The sequence below is a fragment of the Pipistrellus hanaki genome (genome assembly GCF_964339955.1).
Source record: "Pipistrellus hanaki genome assembly, chromosome: 19".
NCBI classification, from domain to species: domain Eukaryota; kingdom Metazoa; phylum Chordata; class Mammalia; order Chiroptera; family Vespertilionidae; genus Pipistrellus; species Pipistrellus hanaki.
This window is the reverse complement of record NC_140521.1, coordinates 13592461-13614409: the sequence shown is the minus strand read 5'-3', so window position 1 is coordinate 13614409 and position 21949 is coordinate 13592461. Positions and strand designations below refer to the sequence as shown.

At 40.2% G+C, this 21949-nt stretch overlaps 1 protein-coding gene across 1 annotated transcript in view; it reads left to right on the top strand.

Moving 5' to 3' along the window:
* Positions 1–21949, top strand: part of ARHGAP32 (Rho GTPase activating protein 32) — a 165331-nt gene that overhangs the window by 87386 nt on the left and 55996 nt on the right. Inside the window, 6 exon segments of the mRNA XM_084868239.1 lie at positions 1087–1178; positions 2385–2426; positions 2792–2876; positions 8516–8602; positions 18968–19105; positions 21818–21910. Coding sequence (XP_084724365.1) covers positions 1087–1178; positions 2385–2426; positions 2792–2876; positions 8516–8602; positions 18968–19105; positions 21818–21910 — 537 coding nt within the window.

Here is a 21949-nt window from a genome sequence, read left to right as displayed (position 1 = left end):
TACAAAGAGGAAGGGAGAGGGATAGAAGCATCGATGAGGGAGAAACATTGATCAGCTGCCTCCTGCACAACCCCTACTAGGGGATGTGCCTGCAATCAAGGTACATGCCCTTGACCAGAATCAAACCTAGGACCCTTCAGTCCACAGGCCAATGGTCTATCCACTGAACCAAAACCGGTTAGGGCTCATTGGTTGATTCTTGTATGCATCCTGGCCGGGGCTCAAACCCCTAACCTGGGAGTATTCCAACGAAGCTCTACGCAACTGAGCTACCTGGCCAGGGCTTGTTTTTCTTTATCTGATGTATTTTGCTTAGTGTAATGCCCTCAGGGTCCAACCATGTTGTCACAAATGGCAAGATTTCTTTTTTATGGCTGAGTAGTATTCCATTGCATATATTTACCATATCTTTGTGAACCTCCTCTTAACTCAGTTTAACTGCACAACCCATGTTATTCTCCCCTGTTGCATCAGGTGGCATTGGCTAAAATAATTAAGGTTACAAATCATGGGTAATATACATAAATGTTTTTTATAGATTTTTAGATTTGCTGTGTATTTTGTTCAGAATGTGAAGAACCTTGCAGTTGAATGTGTCACTAGAGTTAAAAAAAATCACGACATGAAAACTGTCAGATGAAGGAATTACATAGATGTCACTTTCAACTTCTGTTGTGAGAAGCACATGTTGTAATCCCCTAATTATGTTCCGATTACCATTTTGCCTTCTATTAATCATTGTAACCAAGGTTACTGTATTCCACCAGCTCCCTGGGGAGGTTTAAGTGTGTGTGAGACACAGAATAGCTGATTTTGAAATTTGAATATAAGAGCATGAAAATTCTTCACAGAACTTTTTTTTTTTCTCATCCAGTAAAGTTAAGTATTTAAATTAGGTGAACATTTTGCCCTTATTCTTAATAATTAAAACTCAGTAAATTATAATTTTAAGAGATTATTGAATCAATATGTATTGCTCTTGTTACAGAGTCAGCAGAACCATTAAAATGAACTATACTCTGCTTTTGAAAACATACTCATGCTCAAGGCGTAGTCATAAATCTCGTTTTCTTTATTATTTTTAAGGCAAGAGGAGCAGATGTGCCTGAGATTCCGGGAGACCTCAGCCTTAAGACATGCGGCAGTACAGCGAGCATGAAGGTTAAACACGTGAAAAAGTAAGTCTAACTTGACCGCAGATTTGAAACGAATGCCTATAAATGGAAATGAGTTCTTCACTTTGATTCTGTGTAAACCTTTATTTAGATTTCTTCCTAAATACTAAGCTGTTACTGTCCATACATTGAACTGTACTGTGATGCCTTATGTTACGAAACAGCAGTTAGTGGGCTAGGTTTGAAGATTAGCTCTGGTCTAAAAATAACACTTTGATTTTGTTCTCGCATCTTTATGTCATTGCCTATTAGACAGCTTTTTTCTATTTGTTCAACAGGAAAAAGCTAAGTATGTTCTTTTTTTTAAATTAATTTCTTTATTGATTAAGGTATCACATATTTGTCCTCAACCCCCCATTCCAATCCCCCACCCCCATTCATACCCCCACCCTCCTGTTGTCCTTGACCACTGGTTAGGCTCATATGTGTGCACATAAGTCCTTTGGTTGATCTCTCCCTTTAATCCCCACCCTCCCTCTGAGGTCCAACAGTCTGACCCATGGCTCCTTATCTCTGGGTCTGTTCTTGTTCATCAGTCTATGTTAGGGGTGTCGAACTCAATCAGAGAAGGGGCCAAAATCTAAAATCCAGCCTAAATCGCTGGCCGAATGGTTTACTGAACAGTCATAAACTGACAATGTCATAAACTGACAGCGGAGTGCAGTGATGACAGCGCGGTGTGGGCCACATTGCAAGGCCTGGCGGGCTGGATTTGGCCTGCGGGCCTTGTGTTTGACACATGTGGTCTATGTTGTTCACCATTTCCCCTAGATGAGTGAGACCATGTCCTACTGGAAATATACTTTTAAGAATAAAAAATGAGACAAGCAATAATCGTTATGCTGAAAGGCATATGAATCAGTCTGTAGTGAGTTTCTTTCTGGGCCACCAGTTCTGTTGAGACCCAATTTCAATGTCAAACAGTTCCTTATGTGTACATGTCACTTCTTGGTACCTTCAGCAGGTGTTCTCACCCATTTAGAAAAGCCGAGTTTGTTGTTTGAGTTATGAGAATTGCCGTATCTCAGCTTTGCCTTCGCCAGGGTAGGGTATGGGTGGCAGCAGTTGGCTCCCACGTGAAGTACCGTTAGGTACCTGTTTCAGTTTTAAGCAGAAAAACCACCCTGCCAGCTGGTAGAGGGTTAGCTAGCTGTGTTTGCATGGCGGGAATAGAAAAGACAAGGATAAAAATGTTCGTTCTGCATCCAGACCCACCCCTCCAGGACTGATGGGCTGCGACAACGTGCACAGGTAACGCCCGGCTGTGTGTCCTGTGGTGGGCATGCTGCTTCTGGCTGGAAGCTGGCTCATCGCAGTTTCCATAACTTCCACCGACACCATAGTGGGCATTGACTTGGCACACGATGAGGAGAGGAGAGCGATGGCTGTTAATGTTTGTTGTTGTTTTTTTTGACCCATGCACTCCACATAGCTTTCTTTTGATACAGTGAATTTCTGAAAGGGTGTGTGGGGGTATATGTGTGCTCATGTGCATGTGCTTATTCAATAGTTTGCTTGCATGAGCTCCTAAACCCATTTTATTTTCCCCTGAGGCTTAGCGATTTCTCCACTGTTTCGGTGTCTTGCGTCTGACTGATCTGTTTCATGGACCTCAGGTTGCCCTTCACCAAAGGCCACTTTCCGAAGATGGCGGAGTGCGCCCATTTCCACTACGAGAACGTCGAGTTTGGCAGCATACAGGTATGTGTGAAGGGGTTCCTACGTACGGAGTCCAGTTTGTTCTTCACGACTCTTTTTTCAGGAATAAACCGGGCACATGAACATATACTATGCTAGCGTTATGTGTGTTACACGAACATATTCATTTCAGGTATACAAACATAGGGATTAGACATTTATGTAACTTACAAGTGATCACCCCAATAAGTCTAGTACCCATCTGACACCATACATAGTTACTACAATATTATGCTATTGTGTGTGTGTGTGTGTGTGTGTGTGTGTGTGTTTAAAATATATTTTATTGATTTTTTACAGAGAGGAAGGAGAGAGAGAGCTTTTTTAGAAAGACTTCTTGTTTTAAGTAAAACCATATGTAGTTTTAGATTTTGTAAATTGATTATCTTTATTGCACTTCTCTCTGTTGTATCGTCTTCCATTGTTCGAAAAGTAAGATTTGTTCAAATTTCAGAAAATATTTTTCAGGGAGAAGGGAAATATCTCTTGTAACATGCAAATATCAGTGATCAGTTCCCTCTGTTTTACCCATTTGAGGCCTCGCTCTCGTCTGGCTGTGGCTGGTGTGGTGACGCCACCTAGTGTGGAGGACACTAAAACATTTGTGTGGTTTGCGTTTCCTGTTATTTGCTCATCTGAAGCTAAAATTAATGTTTCTTTTTAAAAAATATATATTTTATTGATTTTTTACAGAGAGGAAGGGAGAGGGATAGAGAGCTAGAAACATTGATGAGAGAGAATCATCGATCAGCTGCCTCCTGCACACCCCCTACTGGGTATGTGCCCGAAACTAAGGTACATGCCCTTGACCGGAATTGAACCTGGGACCTTTCAATACACAGACTGACACTCTATCCACTGAGCCAAACCTGTTTTGGCAGTATTGTCACTCTTAATGTATTAGGATGTTGACAGTGGGAGTGCGTGGACCACATCATATTGTGAAACAAATATTTTTCATGTTTCCACACCTCGTATAGGCTACAGAGGTGAAATGAACCAATTCCAGAGGTATGTCACAGTGCAGTTGCAACCGTAATAGAACTAAATAAAAGATGAATAAAGGGACTCTCTTTACCCCATTTGAAATCTGTTGATTAGGCTTTGATGACCTATGTGGGTGGGGTTATGTATTTTTACCCTGACTTACAAAACCGATTTCCATGCTCCATGTAGAGAAAGGACTTTTCTGAATGTTGGAAGGCTTTCTGGATAGGGTTTTATTTTTAAAGATCCTAACAACACTAATTGCAGATTGGTTACCATGGTGATAGAAAAGTGAATTCAGTATAGGAAAAATAACTCCAAAAATAGATTTGTAAGGAATCTAGAAGTATGGCACTTGGAAATTCTGTTCTCCCTTCTTCATAGACAAAGCACTGAGATAGGGGTTTTACTTGGAGGAAGTAAAAATGATGTAAATCATTACGTTCATGTCATTCAATAAGCAAACGTAGCCCAATTGTTCATGATGTGTACTCTTGGCACATGTGGTGTGGGCACTGTATAAAACCTTGCCTTTCTTTGTTCATGGGGTGTCTTAAAACCAACAGATAATTCATCAGGAATGCTTTTATTGAAGACCTTGTAAGAGATTCTTTCCTCAGGAGGAAACAAACAATATACCAGTACACCTAAGAAAACTGTAATACCTATTGTGAAATGCTTGTATAGGCATTCAAAGGCAAGAGAAGTTACTTCCTGTGGCACTCAAAAGAATACTTTATTGAAGCTTGCATAGATTTGGGAGCTGCAGAGCGAGAAGTGCAGAGCATTTAGACAAGGAAAATCAGCTTAGACAAAGGCACCTGGGAGGGGAGGGGATGAATGGGTTCGAATCTAACCAGTGTTTCCCAAACTTTTGACATATGTGTACCCCTTCTATAATTTTCGTAACGCTGAGTACCCCTTATATTCATGAGAATGTAGAATTAGGCGCAGCTAAGCCTGGTGCAGTGCATATCCCCACCAAACTCCGGTGCAACACGTATCCCCACCAAACTCTTCCCATACCCCTGGGGGTACGCATACCACACTTTGGGAAACACTGGAAGGATTATGGGAAAGCGTGGTTTCGAAGCTCTTTGGAGAAGTGCCTTTCTTCAAAGCTCCTCTAAGCTTCTGGACTTGGCATTTAAATTACCTTTGTAGAAGGAATTGAGAAAGTATTGAGAGATTTTGAAAAGAAAGGACCATAATCAGGGTGTGAGGGAAATGGAGAGAGACCAGCTGGAAGTCTACTGTGAATGTCCAGCCTGCGATTGTCTAGACCAGACACAGTGAGGCCCAGGCCCAGGGGAGAAGCAATGGGGAATGGGGAAAAGGAACAGGTGAGGGGTAAGAGGCAAGTTTTGGGAGACTAAAGAGAGAGATTGGGGAATCAACGATTGAGATGAGATCTTGACCCTGGGAATGTACAAAGAAAGGATATGTGGAGAGGCGGGGTGGTAGATGAATCCGGGATGATTAGGTTGGTTAACAGTGAATGGTTATGAAACCAGACACAATGGGTCCGAGGCTGCCTGTCACTACTTGAGCCAAATTAAACAGAGACAGGGTTGAATCATATATGAGCGTTTATTCCAATACTGCTGGCAGCATGGGAGAGCAGTCTGTCACCCTGGAAATTCTGCTCTGACCACCCCCCTTCTCCAGCTGGCTGATTATAAACACACGAGGGAGAAGATAGCCACGTGCAGCTGTGAACGTAACATGGAAGGGGGAGGGGAGGGTCTGCAGTTGGGCCTTCAGGAGCTCAAAGACCCATAGTAAGGTGGCCAAATCTTCTATGATGCTACAAACAGCTCGGCCCGTTCCTGGACTGGAGAATTGTTCCCAAGGCAAACTCCTGAAGGCGGTCAGGGTGCGGGCACAGCAACCAAATCAATGCGTGTCCTGTCCTTGGTCTTTTCTCAAAATGTGTTTCTTTTTTTTGTAATGGACCCATTGAGGAGGCACCTTATCTTTTGATAGCCTTGTTTCATCCTTCAGTTTCCCAGAATCTGTAAGGAAGCTTCTCATCTAGACTTAATAGGTGAATAGTTATTAAATAACTGTAACTCTATTCTTATTATGTGCCCTTCCCCACTATCAGCTATGTTATACTATTGATTTACTTTGGGAATTAAGGAGGAACAAGCGAATATGTGAAGAAAGATGATGAGTTTAGTTTTGAAAGTGAGTATTATGTTCCAATGAGACAATGTTTATTTATTCAGTCATTCATCAAACAATTAGTAACTCTTACTTAAATTCCAAGATGTTTGGGTTAGGCATATTACCTATCTCATTTTTTTCCTTATATGTGATAGTTTAAAAATCTGCCAAATGTATATTACCAATATTTTTATCCCAGTTGGTAACGCATCTTTTCAGTTGGATTATGGAGTCTCTTTTGTGATAACTCTAAAATTTTTTATATGATCAATCTCTTATTTTTCCCTATCCATGCTTCAGCCAAGAAATTCCTCCCCATCCTGTGGGCATAAAGCTACTTTCTTATAGTGCTTTATAGACCGACCTCTAACACTTGAATGAATACCTGTGGAAATCAGTGGGTGGGTGGGTGTGAACTCTGTTACAAGGTGTTCTGCAGCCGGTCAGGCGGTCAGGGTTTGGCTGAGGCAGGTTCTTGATCCTCCTGTCTTTTCCAGGCTTCCAAACACATCCATTGACCTCTTTGGTCTCATGAAAGTCTTGTCACTTTCTTCAACTTAATTCATTTAGGTTTCATTTCACCCTTCATTTTTTTTTTTTTCCATCTAAAAAATCCCCTATGACTTTGTACAATAGTTCATCTGATTTATTTGGTTAATGTGAGAATGATTTTTATCTCTTATAAAGGTGTTTTGGTTTTTTTTTTTTAAATGCTTTTTGTGATACTGCTTTCAAAAACAGAAAACAGCCCTATCTGGGTTGGCTCAGTGGATAGAGTGTCAGCCTGCGGACTGAAAGATCCCAGGTTCAATTCCAGTCAAGGGCATGTACCTTGGTTGCAGCCACATCCCCAGTAGGAGGTGTACAGGAGGCAGCTGTCCAATGTTTCTCTCTCACCAGTATTTCTAACTCTCTATCCCTCTCCCTATCTGTAAAAATCAATAAAATATATTATAAAAACACAGAGAACATATCTTCATCATTGTTATATTTCTAATAACCTTAACTATAATAATAGGTAACATTTATTAAGAACTCACTGAGTGCCAGGTGCCTCAGTGAGTAATTAATTAATGTTATCTCATCTAATATTCAAAAACTCGAGAATAGTTATGGTGACATCATCTCCATTTTCCAGATGAGAGATTAAGTAGGATGATCAATATTGCACAACCAGCTGCTTTTGAACTCAGGGCTGTCCGATTCTGGCACAGAGTTTGCCAATGCACACCCCTCGTTAGGGCAGGCAGGTAAGGTGAGTGAGTGAGTGCTGTGAGGGGGATAAGAAATAGCAAAGCAAGCAGCACGATGGATGGCAGTGAACATTCAGCCTCGATGCCGGTGAAGAAATAAAGAGGAATCAATTTGGTGGCAGAGTCTCTTGGAGCACACATTCACAGGGCCCGGTCACCTCTCAGCTCTGGCCAGTTGTTGCCCATGTGAGAATATGGGTCTTCAGATTTCTTGATGTTTCAATAGAAGCCTAGAAGTCTATATATTTTTTTTCCCATATAACACCACTCAGTTTCTAAATGCTATTTTGTGGTTCAGATAAAAATAAAATTCAGTGTGCAGACCTGCATGGCGAGTCTACAGTAAAACCTATCTGCAGCCCACGCTGTTCTCCGGCCCCCAGTCCACAGTCTCTGTAATAAAGCTGAGCCCGGGTAGACCAGCTGGTCATCTGCCTCTCTGTGGCTCCCGCTGCCTTCCTTCCCGCTGTGCTATGAAGTAAGGGCATGGCCGAAACCGGCTTGGCTCAGTGGATAGAGCGTCGGCCTGCAGACTGAAAGGTCCCAGGTTCGATTCCAGTCAAGGGCATGTACCTTGGTTGCTGGCCATCCCCAATAGGGGGTGTGCAGGAGGCAGCTGATCAATGTTTCTCTCTCATCGATGTTTCTGACTCTCTGTCCCTCTCTCTTCCTCTCTGTAAAAAAATCAGTAAAATATTAAAAAAAAATTAAAATTATTTCAAAAATAAAATAAAATAAAAATAAATAAATTAATTAAGGGCATGATGACCTGCCCTGGAGCAGATGTGTCTTATTTGCTGCTATTGTGCACATGTTTGTGTAGATATAAGCTACCATTTTTAGAATCACATCCTTTTTAAAATCTTTATCTGCCCTAAAGTAGTAGAATTCTTTTCAAATATATTGATTTTTTACAGAGAGGAAGGGAGAGAGATAGAAAGCTAGAAACGTCGATGAGAGAGAAACATCGACCAGCTGCCTCTTGCACACCTCCTACTGGGGATGTGCCCGCAACCAACGTACATGCCTTTGACCGGAATCGAACCTGGGACCTTTCAGTCCGAAGACCGACGCTCTACCGCTGAGCCAAACCAGTTTCGGCAGTAGCATTCTTTTTTAAAGTAGTAGAAATCAAGGTGATGTGAGAATGCAAGTATTACTGAACGCTCCGCTTGTTCCTGTTCACTAATCACGGCGTCTCTCCCCCTCTCTGCCCTTTTTTCTCTGCCACAGCTCTCCCTGTCAGAAGAGCAGAATGACGTAACGAAGAACGGCTGTGAATCGAAAGAGCTGGTCTACCTCGTGCACATCGCCTGCCAGGTAATTTTGTGGCTGCGTTCTCCATTTCACATAAGATGTACTACTGAGGATAGTTTTGAGCCCCGGTTAAATTCCTTTCTGGAATGCTTTTCTCATACTGCCTAATAGAATCCACAGAAAATTACTTGTACAATATTGAAAGGAAAGTGGGCGATGAATGGCTATTGTTAAAGAAAATGACTGGTGTCCTTTAAAAAAAAAAGGGGGAATAAATGTGTTCATACAGAACCAAGTGGAATGCACAGTTGATATGACAGCTCGCGTGTCTTTGCATTTTCAGAAAGTTTTAAGGCCTTCGACACTTGTGAGTGTGAAAGAGTTGAATATGGAAATACACGCGTGTTGTTTTCTTTCTCGTAGTCATTTTGGCATTTCTCTATGTACTCAGAGTTGACACAATCAGTTTAAAAGAATCGGTTTTCTAGACGTTTAATTTACAAACTTCAATGAAAATCCTTTTGTAAGAATGAGGAGAATCTATTGTTTATGGTAAGATGCCAAGAGCTCACAGTCATCTCTGCCTGAGATGCTCATGTTTCTAACCAGGATGGTGAGTTCCACTTTGGTGTAATGGTAGAATGTGTGTCCATTTTAGAACTGTGCTAGTTTTGACTTGCTTTTAATGAGATTTAAGATGTGTTACTTGTAGCATTGATTATTTCCTCTACCAAATAATCAATTAATATAGTTTTAGTCTATGTTTATTGAGCCTTTTGCCTGTTTTTGAATTAGCCAAAACTTACTTGTATACATAGTTTTTAGGTTTTTTTTTTTTTGTGGGTCATTTATTTTACCCCTCCTCCCCAAAGTATTATTTATGTACCTGAAGTTAAAAATTAAATAACCTAGGAAAGTTTAAGGCTTATCTCATATGGAAAATACTGAAGTTCTTAGTCCAGGTAACCTTAAGGAAAGCCTTTCAGAATTAAGTGCTTTTTTATTTAAGTGCTTTTAGGTGTCAGAGTATGCACCTGGAAAGTGAGTTTTTCTTTTATGTTTTACTAGAGGCTCAGTGCACAAAATTTGTGCACTCGGGGCCTGGGAAGGTCCCTCGGCCCGGCCTGCACCCTCTCACAATCTGAGAACCTGGCCTGAGATCAGAACCTATTGGGGCTTTCCTTCCCTGGGCTGCAGGCAGCTTGCCCCACCCCTGCTGCTGCCACTGCTTGCCATCTGTGTAGTGCTGCCCCCTCCTCCCCTGTCACCAGTGGCTTCCCTCTGCAGGTGACAGGCATGGGGTGCAATGGCTTAGCTGGCCTAGGCCTCCCTCTATGGGGTGATCACTGTCTGGCCGCACACCTGCCACAGAGTTGATGCAGGTGGCCTGGACCTCCCTCTTTCTTTGCTGGGAGGTGGAGCAAGCCCAGAGAGGGGCAATCTGCCTACCCAATCCCTCCTAACTGCTGGTCTGCCTTCCTGATCACCCCTAACCACTCTGTCTACCTACCTGATGCCCCTACCTAATGTGAGGGGCCGTGGTGGTTCAGGTCTCTGGTGGTTCCCGTCATTATGCTGGCCTTTTATTATATAGGATTGACTATCCTCTCAGCTGTAAACCACTAAGCTTCATGTTGTATTTCACAAAATATTTTTATTTGGTGAGTTAAATTTTCAGTGAGAATATTAAGAGCTTTTATGATGAACCTTTACTAACAGACGAATACAAAACATATCATCTGCCCAGCTGGCGTAGCTCAGTGGTTGAATATCAAAGTATAAACTAGAAGGTCACAGTTCAATTCCAAGGCAGGGCACATGCCCAGTTTGCAAGCTTGATCCCCAGTGTGGGGAGTACAAGAGGCAGCTGGTCATCACTGATTTCTCTCCCTCTCCCTTCCTCTCTGATATCTATCTATATCTGTACCTATATCTATATCTATATCTATATCTACATCTACATCTACATCTACATCTCCATCTATATCTATGAAAAAAACATAACTTCTTTATCTAGAGTACCTGGTTGACATGTCATAATGAATTCATCCCTCTATAGTCTAGCACTATTTAGCATCTTTTTTTTCTCACTATTAATTTCCACATGTTCTGACAATGCAAATATTTTTTTATTCTCATAAGCAAAACACAGTGTCAGTAATATCTGTGCTGGTTTTTCAAAATGACCTTCAAAAGTAATCTGTGGTATTTTGATAACACACAGTAGAATGTATAATTGTCATTTGATTATGCTGCCATGAGCAGTGACCTAGATAGGTAGGCTGTTTCCTGGTAGTGAACATCTTGCCGAACTGCTTAGAAAATTTTAGACTCCTTGGTATGCTGTTTAGAACACCAAAGCCATAATTTACTGCATTGTAGTAATGCCACCACACTGCTCTGCCTCGGCGTAAGCAGTCATTGCTGCCTGCCCATGGCTCACCTCCTGTATTCTTGCCATGTAGCTCAGCCACAAACCATATTCAACGAGAATTCTACTTTTTTAATAACTAAGAGAGACTCACAATCAAACCCTCTAATTTTGCAAATGAGGAAATTGAGGCCCAAATGCCTGAAGTGGCTTTTCTGAGCTGTAGGGAATCTGAGCAGGAGCTGCTGAGGACTTCAGTTCTCCGATTGCCAGTTTCTCCTGCTTCTCCTTGGAATTCCCAGGTAACAACAGACGTGTGTGTGTGTGTGTGGGGGGGGGGTGGTGTGTTGCCTCGTCTTCATGTAAGATATGCTCATACGACTGATGGGATCTATTCATCTCAGAAGCTGTTTATTCACGTTTTGTATCTTTGCTAATTTCTCACTTTAATAATGTGCTCTTGAAATTCTTTTTACTTAACCCAAATCCTTGGCCCTTCATCTTAACCCACTCTCTTTTTTTATCTTAAAAATAATGGCCAATCATGCTGAAACCGTTTTGGCTTAATGGATAGAGCATCGGCCTGCACATTCAAGGGTCCCAGGTTCGATTCCGGTCAAGGACATGTACATTGGTTTTGGGCACATTCCCAGTAGGGAGTGTGCAAGAGGCAGCTGATCGATGATTCTCTCTCATCGATGTTTCTAACTCTCTATCCCTCTCCCTTACTCTCTGTAAAAGTCAATAAAATATATTTTAAAAAAAATAATGGCCAATTAAATAGTGACCTTCTCCCTTCCTATAAGTTAAGTGCTAACTGCTTCCTTTAGGTCCTTATCTTCGAACCCTCTAATCGTGCCTTTGCCTCTGCCCTCTAAAGTCTTAATTTCTCTTTAAATTGTGAACCTAGACATGCAAACTATGTTCTTCTAGGGAATCGGTCCAGAGTCAGTGGGCATTTGGGGGCGCCTGTGTGTAGGAATCAGATATTCTGACATACAGTCTGTCATTTCATTCTTACAACAACCTGTGAGGTTCATAGTCTGGTTTCCATTTTAAAGATGGCGAATCCAAGACTCAGGATTGTTAACTTAAAGAGAAAGACCAAGATTTAAACCTTAGCCTAGTGGGGTGTTTTTTTTTCCTCCATTCCTTCACCATTTTCTAATATGATTTGTACCTGGGTGGCTACTGTGAACTTTGTGAGCATATCCCAAATATTAATAAAGGGACCCAAACTGGCCATCTAGGTTTCTCTGAGTGACTTAAGTGGACAGGCGTGGGTAGCATGCATATATGAATAAAGACAATTGCAGAGAGAATGTGAACTGCAACTTTCAAATGAAGAGTCTCTGAGGGAGAGGTGAGACCGGCTGGATTTTGTCCCAGGCCAAGAGGCGATGTAGGCCGAGTGATGTAAAACCAGTTAACAGCTGGCATGGCAGGGCCCGATGCAGTTGAGCAGATACTGTCATACAACCTCAGTTATCCAAGTTGGTGTGGCTCAGCCCAGTGGTAACCACGGGTTACACTGCTCTCCTGGATGCCTTGAAGAATTGATGTTTAATGTCCTGCCTGAGCTCTCATTCGCCTTTCTCTTGTATGAATTATTATCCTATGTAATAAAAGCCCAGCAACCAAAATGTGGGATAACCAGAGACCAGAACATCTTTCCCAGGCTGGCCTGCCCCTCAGGGAGCAGTTAGGGGTGATGAGGCAGGCAAGCAAGTGGTTAGGGGCAATCAAACAGTCAGGCAAGTAGCTAGGGGTGATCAGGCAGGCAGGCAAGCAGTTAGGAGCCAGAAGTCCCGGATTTCTAAAGGGATGTCCGACTATCGGTTGGGGGCTCGGACCTAAACATCCCCTGAAAGGTCTCAGATTGCGAGAGGGTGCAGGCTGGGCTGAGGGACGCCCCGCCCCCCACCCCATGCATGAATTTCATGCACCAGGCCTCTAGTTTAGAATAAGTTGTTTTTTCTACCTAATACTTTTTTCTTCCATTTTATTTACTTGAAAAATAGAATAAAAAGATGAGAAAGGAAATATCTGAATAAGTTAAAACAAGTTAGCTAATGTGGACGAAGCAATGCTTTTCCAGTTTGTATCATGATGTTTATCTGAATGGGAATATGTTATATAATAACTTATCTGAATAAGTTAAAACAACTTGTTTTTTCTACCTAATACTTTTTCTTCCATTTTATTTACTTGAAAAATAGAATAAAAAGATGAGAAAGGAAATATCTGAATAAGTTAAAACAAGTTAGCTAATGTGGACAAAGCAATGCTTTTCCAGTTTGTATCATGATGTTTATCTGAATGGGAATATGTTGTGTGTGTTTTTGTTTTAATTTCTGAAAATCATACTAATTTTTCTCTGCATTTTACCCACTTTTTAGGAAACGATGTTTCTAGTTTGAAAATATCTTAGGAAATTCAGGAATATGTCAAGGTAGATGTACGATAAACTTTCATTGTCCCAGATGTTGAAAATTTAATAATTAAAAAAAAAACACAACTAAAATTAGATAAACCCTGCCACTAATTATATTGAGTGAAGCATTACATAGAATGAAGCAATTATAAGTGAAATGTCAGTGGTAGTGAGTCTTAAAAGCATTCTGTAGTCTACTGTCTTATTCTTTAGCAAATAAGCAAACATCAGCCTTTAAAGGTTAATTTTAAAATGGCAATTTTAAACCTAGCTATTGCAAGAATTTATTCTAACGTGTGCTCTAATGAAAATCCTGTTCCGAACTTACCCTTCTGTAAGTACAGTTTTGTCACTGTAAGAATAATTGTTGGCTTCATAAAACACTGTGTGTTTATTACCTCTTAGGAAGCCTTATGGTTGAAATGAATGTTTCATGCTGAATCAGCTGGATTGTATTAACCACCTCTGTATTTTAGCCAGAATTTATGAATATAATAGTTTACTTTTCTGAAGATCCAGTTTTCCATAAATATTTACAGTAATATGAAGGCTTCGTTCGTTATGTCCTGGTTGGAGAGGCAAACAGTCGGTTGTAGGGGAATGCTTTCCTACCTCGAAATATCTCCTGTATGTTGGTGCTTGAAATCCCACCCTTAGAAATGTATTTCTCGGTATCAAATATTTCCTGCACTCGGCCCATTTGGAAAATGCGGTTCTTAAAGGGGCGGGGCTTGCACATGGACATTAGCAGAGCCTCTGAACTCACACAATGTACAGGCTGATGCAAAATGCAAACCTCCTTACTTAAACCTCACACCTCTTCCGTGCCGTGTAGGCGGTGCTCTTCCCAGGCTCCCGATGAGATGAGTAAGCTGCTGCTCACAGGTGTTACGTAACTTGTGTGACATCCTGTATCCAGGACACGGCCAGGCTGAGATTGAAAGCAGGTCTCTCTTGTATCCCTGAACTTCACCCTACAGTGGGAAATGCGATTCGTAGCACAGTTTCCCCCCAGATAAATTTCCCATGATAAAGAGATTTCCCAGGACATGGGTGAAGACTGTGCTCAGAAAGAACAGATATATCTAGAATTCCTCTCTCTCTCTCTCTCTCTCTCTCTCTCTCTCTCTCTCTCTCTCTCTCTCTCTCTCTGATATTACCAAGCTAGCACAAGCCACTCCCTCTTTGCTGAGCCATTGTGATAGCATGTGTGCTTGCGCCCCGGAATCCAATATAACCGTCTAAACTGCCAAACTGGTGTAAAGTGTAAGTTGAAATATGTTCCTTCTGTGATTAAAGTTCTACAATAGGTTTTCACCTTACTTAGAAACTGAAGCTGCTGCTTAGCAAGGCCTGGGAGGACCTTGCACCCTTGGACTTGCCTTTCTCTTCTCCATCGTGTCTCCATAGCCTTCTCTCCTCTGCTGGGCCTCACAGGCTCCAGCCAGTTCCCGGGAGACCCTGAGTTCTTCCTGCCCAGGGCATTGAACTTCCATTAGCCCCTGACTCTTCACATTGAGCGCTTGCTGGGTCTAGTTTCTTCCCAGTTTTCATTTACAAAAACAAACACACACACGTATATATTATTTTAGCCATTTCCCATTTCCCACGCTTTGCCTTCTTCTACCCAATCCCTTTCCCTGGCCCCCCAGGATACAGTTTAGAATCACATCCTCAGAAGGGTTTTTTCCGGCCACCCTTAATGAAGTAGGTTCTTGCTTATTTCTTTATAGTACAAAACTATCAGTATTTCATTTATGTATATATTTACTTTCAAAAATATCTACCATGCGGTTGTTAAAAAGAATTTCTTACCCTTTGTGACAGCATGGATGGACCCGGAGAGTACTATGCTGAATGAAATAAGACAGACAGAGAAAGGCAAACATCACATAATCTCACTTATCAGTGGAAGCTCGTGAACATAATACATTGATGAACAAAGTAGGTCCAGAGGCATGGAGGCATGAAACAGACTGACAGGTCTCAGAGAGACCACGCTGGGGGGATGGAAAGAGATGAACCAAAGAACTGTATGCATCTATGCATAACCAATGGACACAGACAATAGTGTGGTGAAGGCCTGCAGTGAGACAGGGGCTGGGAAGAGGGGAGAAAGAGGGGAATTGGGGGACATCTGTAATACTGTCAATTATAAAATAAAACAATAACCAATCAAAACATTTGTTTTCTCATAGAAATAAATTCTAAGAAGTCGGAGGTTTGATGGTCCTTTCTCTGTTGCATCTCTAATGCTTACTCCAGTGCAACTCTGTTTAGCTTCTCAGGAAATATCTGGCGAATGAATGAGAAAAAAAAGAACAGATTTTTGTCTTAGAAATGTGATCCTGTTCACATTGGGATATTTTTTTTTTCTCTTATCTTCTTTTACAGCCTTGTCAAGAATTGTTGATTTTTGCTACATGTGAATACCAATAATTGCTTGATAGTAATAATTATTAAGGTTAGAAGTTAGCAGCAAATTACAATTTAGGCAGATGTATATAATGTGTTTTTGTTTTGTTCTTTATACAATAATTGAATTTCTAAAATGCTCTGATCAGCTGCCTTGTTCATTCATTTTGGAAATTGGGTGATTAAGGCTATTTTTTAACATATGAAATTTAAAGTCTTTTTATATCTGCCAAAAGTGAGATGTTTTTACTATTTTTACAATTTACTTGGTGAAGTTAATAAGGTTTTAGGTGATTTGTAAATTAAGCATTAAATTTTTAATTTCATTAATGAAAATCTTTATAAAAAGCAGACTTTTGCTGGCACACAGGCATTTTTAAAAAGTTGAAAGGAATCAATTCACTGATCTATGAAGAGATGAATTTTGGTTTCCAATCTCCATCATTGACTTGTTGGGACTGTGAAGGTTACTGCATTTATGTGGTTGGTTGTTGATATTTATTTCTGTGAACAGATGGCTTAGATGAAAGAGAACAGGATTACCTTTTAAAATTAATGAACTTTATTTTGTAGAGCAGTTTTAGGTTCCCAGCAAAATTGAGTGGAAAGTACGGGTATCCCTTGTACCCCTTGTTTCCACGTAGGCACAGCCTCCTTCACTATGGACATTTCCTACCAACATGGTACATTTGTTACAACTGATGAGCCTACAATGACATGTCATCAAGAGCTCATTCAGGGTGTTGTACATTCTATGGGCTTGAATCCATTTATAATGACATGTATCCACCCTTATAGTGACACACACAATAGTTTCACTCCCCTGACAGTCATCTGTGCTCCGCCTGTTCGTCTCTCACTTCCCAGTAACTCCTGGTAACCACTGATCTTTTTATTGTATCCATAGTTTTGACTTTTTCAGAATGTCCAACGGTTGGGATCATACAACATGTAGCTTTTTGGGGTTGGCTTCTTTTGCTTAGTAATATGCATTTTGAGTTTCCTTTATGTTTTTTTCATAGCTTCATGGCTTACTTCTTTTTATTGCTGAATAACACAGCATTGTCTGGATGTAGCAGAGTTTATCCCTTCATCAGCTGAAGATGGCATCCAGGTTTTGGCAATTATAACGAAAGCTACTATAAATATTCATTTGCAGGTTTTTGTGTGGACAAGACATAATTTTTCAGCTCATTTAGGTAAACACCAAGGAGTGCAGTTGTTGGACCTGATGGTTAGAATATATTTCATTTTGTAAGAAACTGGCAAACTGTCTTCCAAAGTGGCTGTGCCATTTCAGCAATGAATGAAAGTCCCTGTTGGTCACACCCTCTCCAGCTTCGGTGTTATCAGTGCTCTGGATTTTTGTCATTCCGATGCGTGTGCGGTGGTGTGTCCTTGTTGTTTTCGTCTGCATTTCTCTGATGACATGTGGTAAAGAGCATCTCTTCATATGCCTGTTTGTCACTTGTTTATCTTTTTGGTGAAATGTCTGTCTGTTAAGGTGTTTGACTCATTTTTGAATCAGTTGTTTGTTTTCTTATCTTTGATTTTTAAGAGTTCTTTCAATATTTTTGATTCTTATCGGATATGTCTTCTGTGAATATTTTCTCCAATTCTGTGGCTTTTCTTTTTGTTGTTGTTGTGTGTTTTTTTCTCTCTTTGTTTTGTTTTGTTTTTGACAATGCCTTTGACAGAGTGGGAAATACTAATTTCAGTGAGGTCTAGCTTATCAATTCTTTTTTTTTTTTTTTTTAATGGATTGTGCCTTTGATTTGTATCTGAAGAGTCATCATCAAACCAAGATCATCTATGTTTTCTTCTATGTTATCTTTCAGGAGTTTTATTGTTTTGCATTTTGTGATCCATTTTGAGTTAGTTTTAAAAAATATATATATATTTTATTGATTTTTCACAGAGAGGAAGAGAGAGAGATAGAGAGTTAGAAACATCGATGAGAGAGATCGCATATTTTACCTAGACAATCATCGACCAGCTGCCTCTTGCCCCACCCCCTACTGGGGATGTGCCCGCAACCAAGGAATATGCCCTTGACCGGAATCGAACCCGGGACCTTTCAGTCTGCAGGCCGATGCTCTATCCGTTGAGCCAAACCGGTTTCGGCTTTGAGTTAGTTTTTATGAAAAGTGTCAAGTCTATGTCTACCAGTATATTTATTCATTTGTTTTTGTTTGAATGTCCAATTGTTGCAGTGCCATTTGTTTAAAAGATTGTCTTTTCTCCATTGTATTACCTTGCTTCTTGTCAAAGATCATTGGACTATGCTTAGGTGGGTCTGTTTCTGGGCTGCCTATTTTGTTCCATTGTGTTTGTCTATTCTTTTGTCAATATCTCACATTACAGAAAATCCTGAGGTAGGATAATGTCAGTCCTCTAGCTTTGCTTCAACAACCTGTTAGCTATTCTGGTCTTTGCCTCTTCCTATAAAATTTAGAATCAGTTTGTTGACATCCACAAAAATAACTTGCTGGGGTTTTGATTGCGTAGCATTGTGGATGTATAGATCAAGTTGTGAAGAACTGATATCTTGACAATATTGAGTCTTTCTATCCATGAAAATGGTATATCTCTCCTTTTATTTATCTTTTATTTCTTTCCCTAGAGTTTTGAAGTTTTCCTCATGTAGATCTTATATTGGACACTTTTTGTTAGATTTATATCTAAGTATTTCATTTTGGCACGGAGGGATGCTTATGTAAACAGTATTGTGTTTTTAATTTAAAATTCCACTTACTCATTGCTTGCATATACAAAAGCAATAGGCTTTTGTATATTATCCTTGAATTTTATTGTTTAATCATTTATTTCAGGAGTTGTGTTTTTTTTTTTTTTTAATCAATTTTGTTTTGCATATTTTACCTAGACAATCATGCCATATGTGTACAAAGGCAGTTTTATTTTTTCCTTCCAAATTTGTATCTTTTATTTATTTTTCTTGTTTTACTGCATTAGCTAGTAATTATAGTACAGTGTTGAAAAGCATTGGTAAAAGGGAACGCCTGGGCCTTATTCTTGATCTTGTCATGTAACTCATGTGTACATTGTTTTGGAGTTTAACTACTTATTATCAAGTTAATAGAAGCTTTCCATTATTAAATTTAAAATCCTCTGAATGAAATGCCATTTTAGAAAAAGGTTTGGTTCATAATAGAGACTAATTATAGGAGCCTTTTTTGCTTACCCATAGGGCAAAAGTTGGATTGTTAAAAGAAGTTACGAAGATTTTCGAGTACTTGACAAGCATCTTCATCTGTGTATTTATGACCGAAGGTTCTCCCAGCTCTCAGAGCTTCCCCGTTCCGATGCCCTGAAGGACAGTCCAGAGGTAATTACTCTACATAAATGAGTAGACATTTTTGCTTGCATACTAAATAAAAGCTTAGATTGAACACTCAGGGTGATTCCTGGGGTTATTTGTTTCATGATTGAAAAATTAGCAATGCTGGGTAAGATGTTTAGTAAAGTAGGTTCAATGTATAATCTTATAACAAGCAAATAAAAAACCCTCAGATTGCACTATATAAATGAGTAGACCATTCTCCAAAGAGAATATAAAATATAGGAGCAAAAATAAGGAAAGAAATTGACTTTAGCAATAATCAAATAAATGCATATTAAAACAATCCTGTTTGCATAGTTTTTATGGCCAGCTATGTCTTTGCATCCGCCTGCACACCTGCCAAGTTTTCCTGATTTAAATTTTAAATAACTATTCCTGTTTTAAATAACTTTAAATTTCAGTGAAGATATAAAAGAGTGAAATAAATTTTTTTAAAGGGAAGAGATTTTTTTTTATATGACATCAGAAATAAAAAAATGTGAAGAATGTTTGAAAGTACAGAGGATAAGGACTTTGAGGACAAAAATTATAGCATAAAATACATGTGCAAGAAGACGGATGAGCTAGAAACCTTATAGGTAAAAAAATAGCGTTAAATTATGAGCTGCATGATAATAGTTGGTCACCAATGGGCAGCATATGTGACAGAGGTCCCATAGTATTATAATGGAGCTGAAGTTTTCTAAGGCCTCGCGACGTAGCTGTCATAACATTAGAATGCAATGCATTACTCACGTGTGTGGTGATACAGGTGTGAACAAACCTACTGTGCTGCCCGTCACATACAAGTATAGCACCTACTTGTCCAGCCAACAGGTCACATTTCGATTCCTGGTCAGGACATATACCTGTTTGTAGGCTCGCTCCCCAGTAGGGGGCATGCAGGAGGCAGCCAATCAATGATTCTCTCTCATCCTTGATATTTCTGTCTCTCTCTCCCCCTATGCTTTCCTCTCTCTGAAATCAATAAAAAGCCATATAAAAAATAAAAGTATAGCACGCACAGTTATGTACAGAACATAATACTTGATCATGATAATAAACATGTTGCCAGTTTATGTATTTATCGTAATATGCTTTTTATCATTGTTTTACAGTGAACTCTTTTTACTTATAAGAAAAGTTTGCTATAAAATAATATGCCGTGTCATCCCAGCAGCAGCCTCACTCGTCTCATATTTATCGTGTCTCTCGATTGCCTCATTTTCTCTTGGGCTTGATTTAATCTCGTGTTGTTGTGTACGTAGCAAGCTGTGCAGGTTTGTAGCCTCGGAGCAATAGGCCATACCGTCTAGGTTTGTGTAAGTGCATTCTCTGATGAAATCGCCTAAGGATGCGTTTCTCAGAACATGTCCCCATCAGTTAAGAGGTGCATGATTGTCAACAAAATAACTTGAGAGGGGCAGACTGAGGGCTCTGAGGAGCATGATTCTTACACTCAGAGAGAAAGTGAAGCAATCACATTCATGGAATGAGAGAAGAATTTTATAAAAATAAAATAGCTTAGAAATGAACATAGAGTAATCTAACTTAATTTTAATGATAACAAACCTGAATAGCTGAACTACACACAACATTGACACAGATGAAGAGAGAATAGATGGAGAAGTCCCTACTTCCCTCTCATCAGGAGTCAGTAAAAAATAATATAAGAAAGTCCCCTAAAGCTAAAAAAGGCATGTTTTCAGATTAAATGGCCCCATTAAGTGCTGATATAATGAGGGAAAAGACACACTTCTAGAAACATGTAGTGAAACTTCAAAATGAAAAGAGAGAGAGAGAGAGAGAGAGAGGGGGGGGGGGGGGGAGAGGGAACCAGAAAAGCTTCTAGAAGCAAAACACAGATTTTCTCAAAAGAACAAGAATTGTATTAGCATTGGACGCCTCTGCGGCTGCAGTGGATGCTTGGAAACACTACCAAACCTCATCCAAGTCCTGAGGGGAAGCCATTTCAATTCTGTAATTAATTCCACAGCAGTTAAGGATGTAGGTAAGGTAGCAACATCATCAGTCACGTGGGAACTGGCCCTACAGCAGAGTCTAGGGAACATCTTAGAGCCACTGATTCCTTCATGTCATTGAAAATCTGGGTGTCTCTCCGTCTCCATTCCCATATCTGTCTGTATGCTATATTTTTCTCTCTCATACTGTCTCTGAACATGGTCACCACCAGTGGATCCCAGGTTTTTATCTATGTTAAGACAGCAGCCAGACTGAGCTGAAATTTTGTATCCTAATTCCTGATTCCTTACAGTCACGCTTGCTAGGCCTCTTCATGTGATGTCACATTCCTGGACCAATCGGCTAGCCCACGGCATAGGACCATGTATGAACATGGCTGTCCTGCCATAGCTGGGATATTACAGAGAAAGAGTTTCAGAATAGCTGGGAGAAGCTGGGCAGGAGCCTACTATGTCTCTGCTATCATTATTGTTTATATTTTCAATACAAAAGTTGAAAGAAAAAACAATAAAATTAGAAGCCAAAGTTCTGTGCAATGCAGGGGATTACGATGTATGTGCCTGTGGTTCCAATTCATGGAACTGTTTCTCTGGGAAGAATCCTCTGTAACTATGGAAATATCAAGAAATCTGTAGAGCTGCCTTTTCCCTTAAAACAACCAATTTGCAGCAGTTCTTCTGACAGAGAGTAGTATCTGTACTCCAAGTTACCACTCTGTCTTCTCTTTCCTTTCAGTCCGTCACTCAGATGCTTATGGCTTACTTGTCCCGGCTTTCAACTATTGCTGGCAATAAGATCAACTGTGGACCTGCCCTCACTTGGATGGAGGTATTATCTAATTCACCTCTTACTAAGGTTTCTTTTTAA